This window comes from Centroberyx affinis, unplaced genomic scaffold, assembly GCF_046629955.1.
Source record: "Centroberyx affinis isolate AG114_WGS23_722 - 3 ecotype Tasmania unplaced genomic scaffold, CSIRO-AGI_Caff_v1 ptg006309l_1, whole genome shotgun sequence".
NCBI classification, from domain to species: Eukaryota; Metazoa; Chordata; class Actinopteri; order Beryciformes; family Berycidae; genus Centroberyx; species Centroberyx affinis.
This window is the reverse complement of record NW_027283209.1, coordinates 86,152-98,373: the sequence shown is the minus strand read 5'-3', so window position 1 is coordinate 98,373 and position 12,222 is coordinate 86,152. Positions and strand designations below refer to the sequence as shown.

The 12,222-nt window shown below is 37.5% G+C and overlaps 2 protein-coding genes across 2 annotated transcripts; one reads left to right on the top strand and one right to left on the bottom strand.

The window, feature by feature from the left end:
* Positions 1-1,930: 1,930 nt before the first annotated feature.
* lyrm9 (LYR motif containing 9) lies at positions 1,931-4,762 on the top strand. The gene is made up of 4 exons (XM_071512487.1): positions 1,931-2,044; positions 2,901-3,061; positions 4,353-4,445; positions 4,535-4,762. Exons 2-4 carry the CDS (start codon positions 2,936-2,938, stop codon positions 4,550-4,552), a joined length of 237 nt encoding a protein of 78 aa, XP_071368588.1. The 5' UTR covers positions 1,931-2,044; positions 2,901-2,935; the 3' UTR covers positions 4,553-4,762.
* Positions 4,763-5,901: 1,139 nt separating this feature from the next.
* On the bottom strand, positions 5,902-11,728 carry ift20 (intraflagellar transport 20 homolog (Chlamydomonas)). The gene is made up of 5 exons (XM_071512486.1): positions 11,641-11,728; positions 8,924-9,077; positions 8,735-8,820; positions 8,411-8,514; positions 5,902-6,919 (listed from the first exon to the last, which is right to left on the bottom strand). Exons 2-5 carry the CDS (start codon positions 9,048-9,050, stop codon positions 6,838-6,840), a joined length of 399 nt encoding a protein of 132 aa, XP_071368587.1. The 5' UTR covers positions 9,051-9,077; positions 11,641-11,728; the 3' UTR covers positions 5,902-6,837.
* Between the last annotated feature and the right edge of the window lie 494 nt (positions 11,729-12,222).

Below are 12,222 nucleotides of genomic sequence, written 5' to 3'. Positions count from 1 at the left end.
TTTATTATTCCTAGTTATGGCATGCATGTTTGATTATTGTACAGAAAAACCATCCATTCATCCATTCGCCTCACTCAATAAATGGTTAAATGGCTCTTGGATCCTTGTGTTTAAATGTGCACACCAGTTAGAGGCTCTATGGTCCAGTCATCCTTATACTACCTAATCAGGCAATAATAGTCTAATATACCTAATATACTGTACCATACCTGTTGGCACTACACTGAATCAAAGCTATTTGCATGTAATACTTCAAGCATTCTGTGAAGCCACAAGCCTGGCTCTGAGCTCCAGGTTTTGTGTCTTGACTTGACTCAGATTTTGAGGCTTTGGTCTCCAGATTCCAGCTTTAGTGAGAGAGTTACTGTTTTTTTTAATAAATACTGATTAAACTGTCCAAGATTAGAGGATTATCATGCATAAATCCTGTTTTATGTTTTGTTTAACTTCCCCTTTAAGTTGCAAGGGCTATCCCACTTGGGAAGTCTCATTGATTTGTCTCTCCATTATCTGCTGTGTACCTTCTGCTGACCTTACTGAGCCAGTGATGGGGTCAAAGTTCAGTCCAATTTAAGTCTCAGCGATGGACGCAACGACCATCGCAACGATGACACACCGCCTGTCGCTGGAAGTATAAATAACATGTCACTGCGACCGACGATAGAATATGATCATTGCCAGTGGTGACGATCATAAATCGCTGTACTATAAACTGCCCTTAATTTACATCACATGCCAAGTTTAGATTATACAGTCTTTTTTCATCCATCATCCGATCTATCAAGAGTGACAAGAGTGGCAAGAAAAAGCATTCACCCAACACGCCACCCAGGTTTTAGCAAAACATGTGACACCTTGCATGATGGAATGATAACACTTACAATGGCCTTATTGCAGTGTAGTAACTTGTGTATTAACCTATGGAAATTGTAAGTACATTGTACACAATATTATGGTGTAGGTACTGGAGAAAATCATCATGTATTTACAACCATGTAACAACATAATACAACTTAAAAGTGAGCAAAAAAATGTACTTTAAACTAACACAATACAACTTAAAAGGCCGTCATTGTAAATAAGAATTTGTTCTTAATTGACCTGCCTGGTTAAATAAAGGTTAAATAAAAATAAATAATAAAAAAAAGTGTACAAAAAATAATGTACTTTAAACTAACACAATACAACTTAAAAGAGTACAAAAATAATGTACTTTAAACTAAGACAATACAACTTAAAAGTGTACAAAAAATGTACTTTAAACTGACACAATACAACTTAAAAGTGTACAAAAATAATGTACTTTAAACTAACACAATACGACTTAAAAGTGTACATAAAATAATGTACTTTAAACTAACACAATACGACTTAAAAGTGTACAAAAATAATGTACTTTAAACTAACACAATACAACTTAAAAGTGTACAAAAAATGTACTTTAAACTAACACAATACAACTTAAAAGTGTACAAAAATAATGTACTTTAAACTAACACAATACGACTTGAAAGTGTACATAAAATAATGTACTTTAAACTAACACAATACGACTTAAAAGTGTACAAAAATAATGTACTTTAAACTAACACAATACGACTTAAAAGTGTACAAAAATAATGTACTAAACTAAGTGCTAGCAAAAGTGGTGCTAAGTGATGTGCCTTTTCTCACTCTTTTCTTTACTGAATTCATGTTATGTTGTGCCTCACTGAGCACTAAGGTGATAGCTTTTTCCTGGTAATGTAAAAAAATATACAGGTTTCATCATTTAAACCTCACAATATTGGAAAGCTATACTCCTCCTAATGGTTCCCAGTGAGTTACTCTATGTTTTATCACGGTTTCCTCCTTAAACATTCACTTCTGTAGAATGCTTGAACACGTTCGCCAGGGTTTTATTTTGAAGATTGTAAACGGAAGTCCTATTCGGGGGGTTTCTGGTAAATTGATACTTTGTTGCGCGACAGGTTATGAAAAGATGCTCGGAAGCTCCTGCATGTAGCATCCACTCCAGTTCAACAAGAAGAATTCATGTGTTGCTGTAAGTCTGTTTATAGCAGAGATTTAGTTTGTGTGGTCGTAACTCCTCTTATCCACCGTTCCACTGACCGCCCTATACATTTTGATAGGAGGCAGCTCTCGGAAGCTAATTAACGTCAGTCCACGTTAGCAGTCAACTACTTCACGTTGTGTACGTTATGTTTATCTCCGTTAGGTCTCGTTATGTAAGTTGTGGTGAACTATCGTTAGTTTTCAATAGCAGTTTTAATCAGCTTAAGTTACCTAACCGTAGATAAATACAACGGTAACAATATGAAGTAGCTGACTGCTATCATAAGCTAACGTTGTGAAACAATGTCATGGATGTTCCTTCAGTCCAGCTGCTGTAAATTATCGTTTTATTTGAACGTCCTCCCCGATGTCGTAGGATATTTTCGATCTGTATTATAAGTTTTTGTCCAAAGACGCAGTTAGCGTCTGCTTATATCACCGGTGTCAAGTCAGCTATAATAAAACTAGGACTTCCGGTCACAACCTTCAAAATTAAACCCTTAATGATGAATTTGATTCAATGATTTTTTTTTTTTATCAATACAGTAGTGAAAATAAAGTATGTATCTAAGGATGAATATGTAGTAAATCAAAATGCAATTGCCGTTTTTTGTAAAATGTCAAAATATTTGCAGCATTTATTAATAGCCATATAGGTCTAAGCAAGATCCCATATACACTCAAACAGTACACAAAAAAGTGTTACTCACATACCTAAGTGTTCATTCAGCTTGGTATGTGAGCATAAATATTGGCTTATACGAATCCATTTTTCTGTTATTTTAAAAATTATTGTTACTACAATTGCAATAAACTGAACAAACCTTTAACTTTCGTTTTTACAGACAGCTGCTGAAAAGATTTGTCCCACACTGGAGGAATGCCGCCTTTAGTCGGAGCTGAGCTGGTCCAGACACCGGTGCACCTCTATCGTTACCTCCTCAGGTGCTGCAGGCAGCTACCGACCGCAGCAATGCAACAACATTATCGACATGCAATAAGACAGGTGAGGTCTTCTTCATAAGCACATCCATATGCTAACTCAAAGCAAAATACAGATTTTACATCATTTGTATGATATTTGTTTGATCTAGTTGAATCTAGATTTGAGCATATAAACAAGCCTCTCCTACACCTTGAAACAAGAGGACAAAAACTGTTATCTGTTATGTCAAGTAAACTGAAAACACAGCTGATAGACGTTACTATGGTTACAGAGATTTATTTACAGCCATCGTGAGATCTGAGGAACGGAGTGATTCCTGTTACCCATACATACACAGTCTAGTAATTTACACCGCTCTGTTCCAGTGTGTACCAGACATATGCGCGTTCACTCTCATTCATAAACTCGGTTGTCACTACCAAATTCTGGCAGTGTGTACAGGGTTCCTACACAGGTCTGGAAAGTCTGGAAAAGTATTAAAAATGAATTTGATCATTTCCAGGTCTTGAATAGTTTGGGAATTTGAAAAAAATGTCTGGAAAAGTATGGAAAACACACATAATTCTAGCTTTTATGTTGTTGTAGAGCCCTTTGAGTCCACAGTTTTTGTTGATGTGAAGAATAATGTTCAGATAGAGGGACGCTCTTATTACCCAGCCGCTGTCAGCATGCATTATATCAAATACCCACCAAAATCAAATCCAGTCAAGAACATAGGGTCTGGGAAAAATATGGAATTTTAAAATGGAAACCCTGCCAATCATCTCACATATTCTGATATTTGTCTCTGTGAAGAACAATCTTCATCTATACAGTGATATGACCTAGTTAGCAGGGGCAAGATGTCTATCTGCATAAATCATATTGAACACCAAATAAAATATTCAAAACAAATCAAGGTCTGGGAAAAAGTATGGAATTTTTTTAATTGAAAATGTGTAGGAACCCTGTGTGCATGTTGCTATAGTGACCTCCACAGTCCAATAAGACCTCATGGTGATCTCCACAGTCTGATGAGACCTCCATGGTGACCCGCACCAAGTCCAGTGAGACCTTATGCTCATCTCCACAGTCTGATGAGACCTCATGGTTGACCTATAGCCTACAAGTCAAAACCGACCGATTTTCTCCCTATTGGCCAAATGATGCCAGACAGTCTTTATGTGAATTGTCCTCATCCATGCTTTCATAAAGGTGGCTGAACGGCAAAGTCGAATTTTAATTTTGGTACTTCCAGGGAAACCTTGAGTTTCCACAAAGTTTTGTACAAATCCATTTCTAATTTTTTGAGACTATTAACTGACAGAGGAAAAAAAAAAATTATTGCCTGATCCTTTCTCTTTCATTCCAGGGATACAACAGTCACGCAGATGAAGATGACCCAGAGAGGATACAAATGATCATTCAGAGAGCTATATCAGACGCTGACTGGATTCTTGATAAAGTATGGTTAAAGACCTTTGTCACATTTTTAATTGATTTATAGAACAAATACACAGAGTAATCATTCTTTGTTTTTGTTTTTTTTTACAGTATACAAAGAAGAAGTGAGATGCAGAAGCCATCCGGATTATGACATGAGCTGTGGTTGTGAATGCACTGTTGTACAGTATGAGTGTTAAATTAGATTGTTCCGTTCCCAAAGTATTCAACACAACTTATTTTATTGCCATAATTATTAAAAGCGTGAAAAGATTTGTATTGCATTTTCCCTTGCAATGTCACCAAGTGCTGGAAAATGGACAATGAACATACTGTGTCTGGGTCTTGCATGCTTCTCTATTGTTCTTTATTCGATCTGTAATAACGTTAGTGACATGGGAGAAAGAGGAAGGGTGGACCGTCTTGCTGAACGACCATGATGAAGCATTCCCCCAATGAGGAGCAGTCATCTGATGAGTCATGGGCAAGCCACAGAATCAATGGGTGATATCCATGTTGAAAAATGGCAATAACACGGGTCTTAAACCTATATAAGAAAAGCAGGGTGAATGTAAACTGAGAGAAAATGATCAGAATGAGCCCGAACAATAGTGGATATGGCTTAGTGTGCAATGTTTCCAATGTGGCAGCCTGGCCAGAGGCAGTTAAAGGAATAGTTCACCCAAAAATGAAGATTCTGTCATCTACTCACCCTCATGCCAAATGAAACACAGGTGAAATGTGTTAGTCCATATAACACACAGGGAGGTTGTCAGCACAACTTGGTAGCAGCCTTCTCCAAAACAACTGAAGTCAATGGGGACCTGTTCTTTAGAGTTTCAATGCAATCTTCAACCCTCTACAGACTTAAAGCAATATTCCACTTAGTTTTAACATGGGGGTTATTTGGATTAGAATATAAACTTTGTCGCGTCTGGACTGAAAACTGACATTTAACATGCCAGGAGAACAGATTCAACAACAGATCCTGCTGCTGTGATTTTCTTTTTCATAGCGGAGGGATACCATTTAGGAGAGAGAGTTCCTGTTTAGGAGACCGGATCTACTTTTATTTTAAAATACTAATTTTAGTGTAAACCAAGAATAAAAATACAAAATAATGAAGGACCCAGGACTGCTTTGTTGTCTTAAAAGCAGGATCTGTTGTTGAATCTGTTCACCAACGTGTTAAATGGCAGTTTTCAGTCTATTTTCGTGGCCTCGTTCAAATGAATGGGAAGTGAAAATCTGATCTGATCTTGGGGATTAGTTTATATTCTGGTTTTCATGGCGGTCAAGTGCCAAATAACCCCCATGTTAAAACTTTAAGTGGAATATTGCTCCATGTTTATAGGGGTTAGAAACAGCTGATTGGATTTTAGAGTGACAAGCCAGTCTTGAGCCATTTTCTCTGAAGGAAACATAGTGTTCAGAAACATGAAGACAATGCGAAACCTTTGTACTGTGGGCCTACTTTGTGTAAATAGACCCAAAGCTATGAAATGGGAACTCCTGAAACATTAGATGCAATTAGATTCAAGGGTTTTTATTAAGTTTTAAGTTTCCAAGATGAAACGGAGCCATTGAAAATCAGGGTTAACATCAATTTTTTTGTGCAATATATTTATTCAAGTATAACCATTTGTCAGCTAAATTAAGACAGAATAGGCGATAATGTAGGTAAAAGAAATCAAGCTACACAAGAAGATGGTGTACAACCCAGAAAAGGTAGAGAATGTAAAAAGAAGGAAGAATCTATTTGTATATTTTGCTAGAAGAATGGAATAAAAACCCAGCATGCCACTGCAAGGTAAATATTTCGGTGCAGAAATGACAACACAAAAGACGAGAAGAATTAAGATGTCAACATTTTCCATGTTGGAAAAGTCAGGAAGTTATTTACAGTCGCATGCACATGCTGTAATTTATTTCAGTTGATACAAAAAAGTAATAAAACTAGATATACAGAGCAATTCTGCAGTATAAATAGTATAAATAAATGTCTTCGTATATAAATAGCTCCGTCCTCCCTGGTTTTCTGAGATGTTGGTGTGAGATTTCGATGTGAATAGAACCTAAAGTTCCCATTATATTCAAGCTTACAACACCTCAGATCCTAAAAAACTGATGACTAGAGTGTGCACGGCGAGGCGGTTTTGCTGTCGCTTCACACGTGTTAAAAGTAGGAGGAGGTATCCGACTGAAACATGAGGTGTGGAGATGTTTCAGGTCGGAGTCTGGAGCTTTTGGATTGCTTCAGGACAGGAGTTGGGTCGTGTTTTGCAGCCGGGGCCGATTCCCCTGCGGTGGGTTATCGCCCAGAGAAAACAGAGGACAGGCACTCTGGAGACTTGGTCGCAAACGTACACACACACACACACACGTTTACTTCGGGCCGTTGTCGTCGCGCGTCTTTACTTCTGCAGAATAAACTGGTCGATGAACTCGTTCTGCTCGGCCTCCACTTTGGAGAGGGCGTCGTATTCGATGCGGTATCTGGAACAAGGATGAATATGATAGAAATTAAAAATTCAATAGAGTGAATGCATTTAAAGCTGATGCTAGCATGGTTCACTTTAACCAGCAAGGCATTAGTTAAAAACGCTATTTATCGCAGCACAGTGTTTTCTACTGTACAGTGTTGGCAACTTTTTTTCAAGTCAAGTAGCTCTTAGACTTAGAAAATGTTAATGTCCTCCAAGAGGCAATTTGTGGTACAGCACAGAACATAGAGTTCTAAAGATTTAAAGTAGGGCTGAACGATTTTGAAAAAATATCTAATTGCGATTATTCTGACTGATATTGCAATTGCGATATGATTTGCGATATTAGAGGGAATGATCATTTTTACATCATTATTCTCATTTTCATTGAAAAACGTATTAAAATGATTATGGTGTGATTTTTGCAGGGATCTGTACCAAACAAAGATGTTTTCTTAAGTCTGTAGAATATGATGTGTAGGCCAGGACATCTCTGCAGCACCACAATATTTACGTTAAAATGCTATTTTGACACACATTTCGTCTTTAAGAAATATTGCGCCTCCTGCGATTTGAAAATTGCAGTAGGCCATATTGCGATTTCGATAAAATTTTGATTAATTGTTCAGCCCTAATTTAAAGCACATCAAATCAAATAAACAGAAACGACAATAATCCAAATCATCTATAGCAGCCATACCTGAGCGTATAAACCATTGAAAGCACATCAATAAACAGAAACCACAATAATCCAAATTCATCGATAGCAGCCATCATAAATATCCAGTCAGTCCAGGCAGACATTTACAATGCACGCTGATAACTGTATACCAATAATTATAATAAAAATAACTAGTGAGTATACTGCACATCCCCTATGTATCCATATATTCACATCCACTAGTCCATTGTATTCTTGGCCACACAAGAGGTCAAATGATGCATATGCTAATTTGCATGTCAATATATTTACTAGGGCTGGGCGATGTGGACAAAATCAAATATCACGATATTTTTGACCAAATACCTCGATATCGATATTGCGACAATATTGTAGGGATGACTATTGGTGCTTTCACAAAATATTTACACAATGAGATTTTTGATAAATAATCATCAGTAATGTGGATATAATGACTAAGTGGGTAAAGGCAAATAATAAGAACAGCTAGAACAGTCTGGTAAGTTCAGAAAATGACATCACTTTACTGTAATGCAGCCTTTAAAACCAGGAAAAGACACTTATGCCATATCACCATATTACGATATCCAAAATCTAAGACGATATCTAGTCTCATATCACGATATTGATATAATATCGATATATTGCCCAGCCCTAATTGAATGATCCTTTCATTGGCAGCTTTCAAGAAACAACTCGAACCCCACCTTTTCTCACTCTCCTATCATCAACCCTAAACCTCCTAATTTCTCTACTGCTGTGTTATTTTTGGGGATTTTATTTTGTTCAACTTTTACATTATTTACCAGATCCAATGCTTACCTCTCCAGCTGCATCTTCTTCTCTGCAATGAGAGCCTGGAGCTGCTGCTGCTGGGCCTCTCTTTGCTTTGCCACGGACTTCAGCAGGTTTCTTGCCCCAATGGCCTAAATGAGAAGAACACAGTACGTTTAGTTTCTAAGGTCTTCTTCTCATGAGTAAACACAAGCACAGGCAGCATTCCTCAATCAACTGAGGTAAATGCAACAAGCTGAAGGAACCTCAGCAGACAGTTCAACCACAACTAAGTGTTTCAAAGCTAGAACATGAGGACTGGAACTTCTTTTGTCACGGCCACCGGAAAGTAGCTTCCACTGTCATACTTGCCTTCATTTTTTCAGTCTCTGCTTCTTTTGCCAGCTCGTCCACCAGCTCAATAAGACCTCCAACTATCTTCTGAAATTGGCCGATTTCTGTAAAAGGAAACAAAAATATGTAAAAGCCTGTAGGACCTGATAATGTTGGCGGAGGGAATCAATAACGCCTACTGAAGTGAACAAACTGTACTGTGCTTACTGTCCACAAACTCTTTACACTCTTCCTTGAGCTCTGTGGTCTTCTGGCCGACCTCAGGCTCCAGCACCCGGAGCTTGTTGAGTTCATCGAAATGAAAGCCGGCCTCCGCCAACGGGTCTTTGGCCATGGCCACAGGGCCTGTCAGAACGGAGACCTAAAGGATGAGGGACGAAAAGCAAAAACATTATACGACCAACTACTAAATTTAGTATGTTAAGGAAATGCTCCACAGATTTTTTTTCTGTTAGAGGTAAAAAAGACAAAATTTGCAGAGAGAACTGTCAAGACATGTGGCTATACGTACCAAAATCAAACATTTTTATTTCACATATTCTTCATGCCTTCATTGGTAGTCACAAGGGGTCTCTGATTTTAGCAGTTTTTACAAAAAAAGATAGTGTAAACATAGTTTCCCATGATCACATGTTCAAAATAGTTTTTTTCACTTAGGGGCCAGATAGACTCAAATAAAATTCAATTATAAAAATGATTCTACAATGTGCTTTCAGGGAGAAATGGTGAGAAAAGTAGCTACACACCCATGCAATTCCATGCATTTCTATGGGTTTTGGGTATGGATGTATTCAAATGAGCAATGACCAAAAAAGATGAAACACCTCTTGAAAAATAGGTTAGGAATTTCAGATCTGAAAGTGGTAGAGATGTTGAGTTGGGGTGAAAAACGAAGATTTAAAATAGATATTTTTTTTGATATTGGAATTCCCATAGGAATAGGAATGGCTCTTAAGTCTGATCAATCTCAATACTGTGGCAAGATAAAGCAACACATAATTGATTTTCTTTTGGAATCTATATTGTCAGAGCCCAGATCATGTGTGTAGAAAAAATAATGAAGATCTGAAATTCCTAACCTATTTTTCAAGCAGTGTTTTTGAAAATCAAAGAAATCATGGCATTTTACACAAGATCAAATGTGTTTGTAAACAAGTCTATAGAAAGTGTGTGTGTGTGTGTGTGTGTGTGTGTGTGTTTCAGTGGTTGACACACATTAAAAAAAGTTACAGAGGCCATTTGCTCATTTGAATACATTCATACCCATAAACCCATAGAAATGCATGGAAAGGCATGGGTGTGGAGCTACTTTTTTGATAATTTCTCCCAGAAAACACATTGGAGAATCATTTTTATCATTGATTTTTACTTCTATCTGTCTATCTGGCCCACAAGTGAAACATTTTTTTTGAACATGTGATCATGGGAATTTATATTAACACTAGTTTTTTGCGAAAACTGCTAAAATCAGAGACCCCTTGTGACTAACTAGTAAAAATAGTACATTAAGAAAAAAAAAACATTTTGAAAATTCCAACGGATTTGTGCTCAGCTTAGATATTACTTTAAGTGCTGCAAAGGAAATTTTTAATTTCCACTGTGAACATTAATGGGCTTACCTTTACACTTAGGCTACTGTAATTTGTAAGTGAAGCTAAGCTAACTTGAAATTGGGGAAAACGGATATTGGGAGAATATAGTTCACAGGGGTTATTCTGTAATTTGGGCAGTTCAGGCTTGATTTGTGAACATGAACAAGAATCTCATTAAGCTAGAAAGAAGACAGACAAGACTTCATGATAATGTCATCAGAACACCAATCCTAGAAGCACTCCACTGGCTGTTACAGGAGGAACAACTGCTGATTCAGTGACAACAGACAGGATGATTTTATGACACACCTTCTACTTCTCAACCACTAGCACACTATAGCACCATTAGAACTTATTTGAATCTTAAACCTCTAAGTTCACAGAGTCAGTCTTCAATCCACTGGCAATCCAGCAGTTGCAGGTTTAGTCTCTTCAAGTAAGACATCAACAGCTTTGGGAGAGTTCATGTCCAAATATAATAGTGGTTGACCTGTGCCATATCTCATTAAGGATGGATTATGTGATGCTACTTGATATAGACACATAGGTTTGTTGAAGAAGAAGAAAGACATAAGCTAACACATTGTCTCAAGGCAAGTACATAGGTTTGACTTTAGTTAAACCTATGTTGAAGTTGAAGCTAGCCAGTTAGTAGCATTCTTTTACAAAAAAAATCAATACTGCAGATACAGTTAGGACAGAGTGGCAAAGATGACGTTACACTGAAACCAACAAGCTTATGCTGACAGGTGGCTTGCTAGCCGGCTAGCTTATCATAGCAATGGTCGCTGACAACAGTAACACCGACCAGACCACTGGCTGGAAGTAACGTTAGGTTATGACCAGTTAGGTAATGGAAAATAAAAAGGTGGGGAAAATATAACCTCCCATAGATCATCCCAATAAATCATCACAACAAGAAAATATAAACAATAATATCCTCAGAAAAGCATTACTTTATGTTTTCCCCTCTAAAGACTATATCCTCATATACTTGACACTTATGAAGGGTTATACATTTACATAATTTTTATACTACTTAGCATGATGTGTGCTATGAAATTACATATTAACGATTTGTGTCAGTTTGAAGAGGTTGGTAAACTCAGTTTAAGTTTAGGTTTACCCTTCAGAAATCCCTGGTTATGACATAACGTTAGCTAGCTATCTTGCTAACATTAGTTAGGTTAACGTTAGCTCAGCTACATTTCGCTAGCCTGCTAGTAAAAGCTAACTAAGCAACAGCTACAACACCCATCCAATTAACGCTAGTTAGATTCGTTAGATATTTTAAACATTAGCTACGTTCTGTACAGAAACGATACACAGTACCTGTTTAAAACATTCAAGTTAACGCAGATGGCTTTCTGTGTTGACTATGTGGCATAAAGTAGCGGTCAGCCAAGACTCCTCCTCTGTCGCTGCCAGGGAAACCAAATGCTGTTGTGCGGTAGCTTGGCTAGCTCGCACTTCCGCTACAAAATTTCATCGTTATTATCTCCATTTTCCCGAAGAAAAGGACATTTTGGAATCTAATTTCTGTATTTGCTTTAACGTCATAGCCTCATATGATAAAGAGATACTGGAAATCGTCTCTGTTTATCACTGGATCTTAAGTTGAAGCGCTTTTATTTTGAAAATAAAAACGGAAATGAGATCCAGTGTGTTGCCTTCCAGTACTGTCGGAAATATCACGATTAAAGTCAAAGGCCCTTTCCCTGCCCATGCCACAAAGCCTGGTTAACTTTATTATAGGTCAGTGCTGGTTACCAATGTGCATTAGAAAAAATACTACTTGACAAAATCATAGTTGACAGGATACTTACATTTGTACGATGTGGAAGTGGAGTGGATAGGGTGAGGGCGTGGGGGATAGATTGAGACAGAGCCAGAATGTTCTCTGATGTGGAGAGA

Excerpts from the sequence above, each read along its gene's own strand:
- lyrm9 (XM_071512487.1), top strand. The coding sequence starts at position 2,936 with ATGCCGCCTTTAGTCGGAGCTGAGCTGGTCCAGACACCGGTGCACCTC. Across the intron at positions 3,062-4,352 it reads ATCGACATGCAATAAGACAG|GGATACAACAGTCACGCAGA; the intron begins GTGAGGTCTTCT and ends CTTTCATTCCAG.
- ift20 (XM_071512486.1), bottom strand. The coding sequence starts at position 9,050 with ATGGCCAAAGACCCGTTGGCGGAGGCCGGCTTTCATTTCGATGAACTC. Across the intron at positions 8,515-8,734 it reads CAGAGACTGAAAAAATGAAG|GCCATTGGGGCAAGAAACCT; the intron begins GCAAGTATGACA and ends CTTCTCATTTAG. Across the intron at positions 6,920-8,410 it reads AAGAAGATGCAGCTGGAGAG|ATACCGCATCGAATACGACG; the intron begins GTAAGCATTGGA and ends TCCTTGTTCCAG.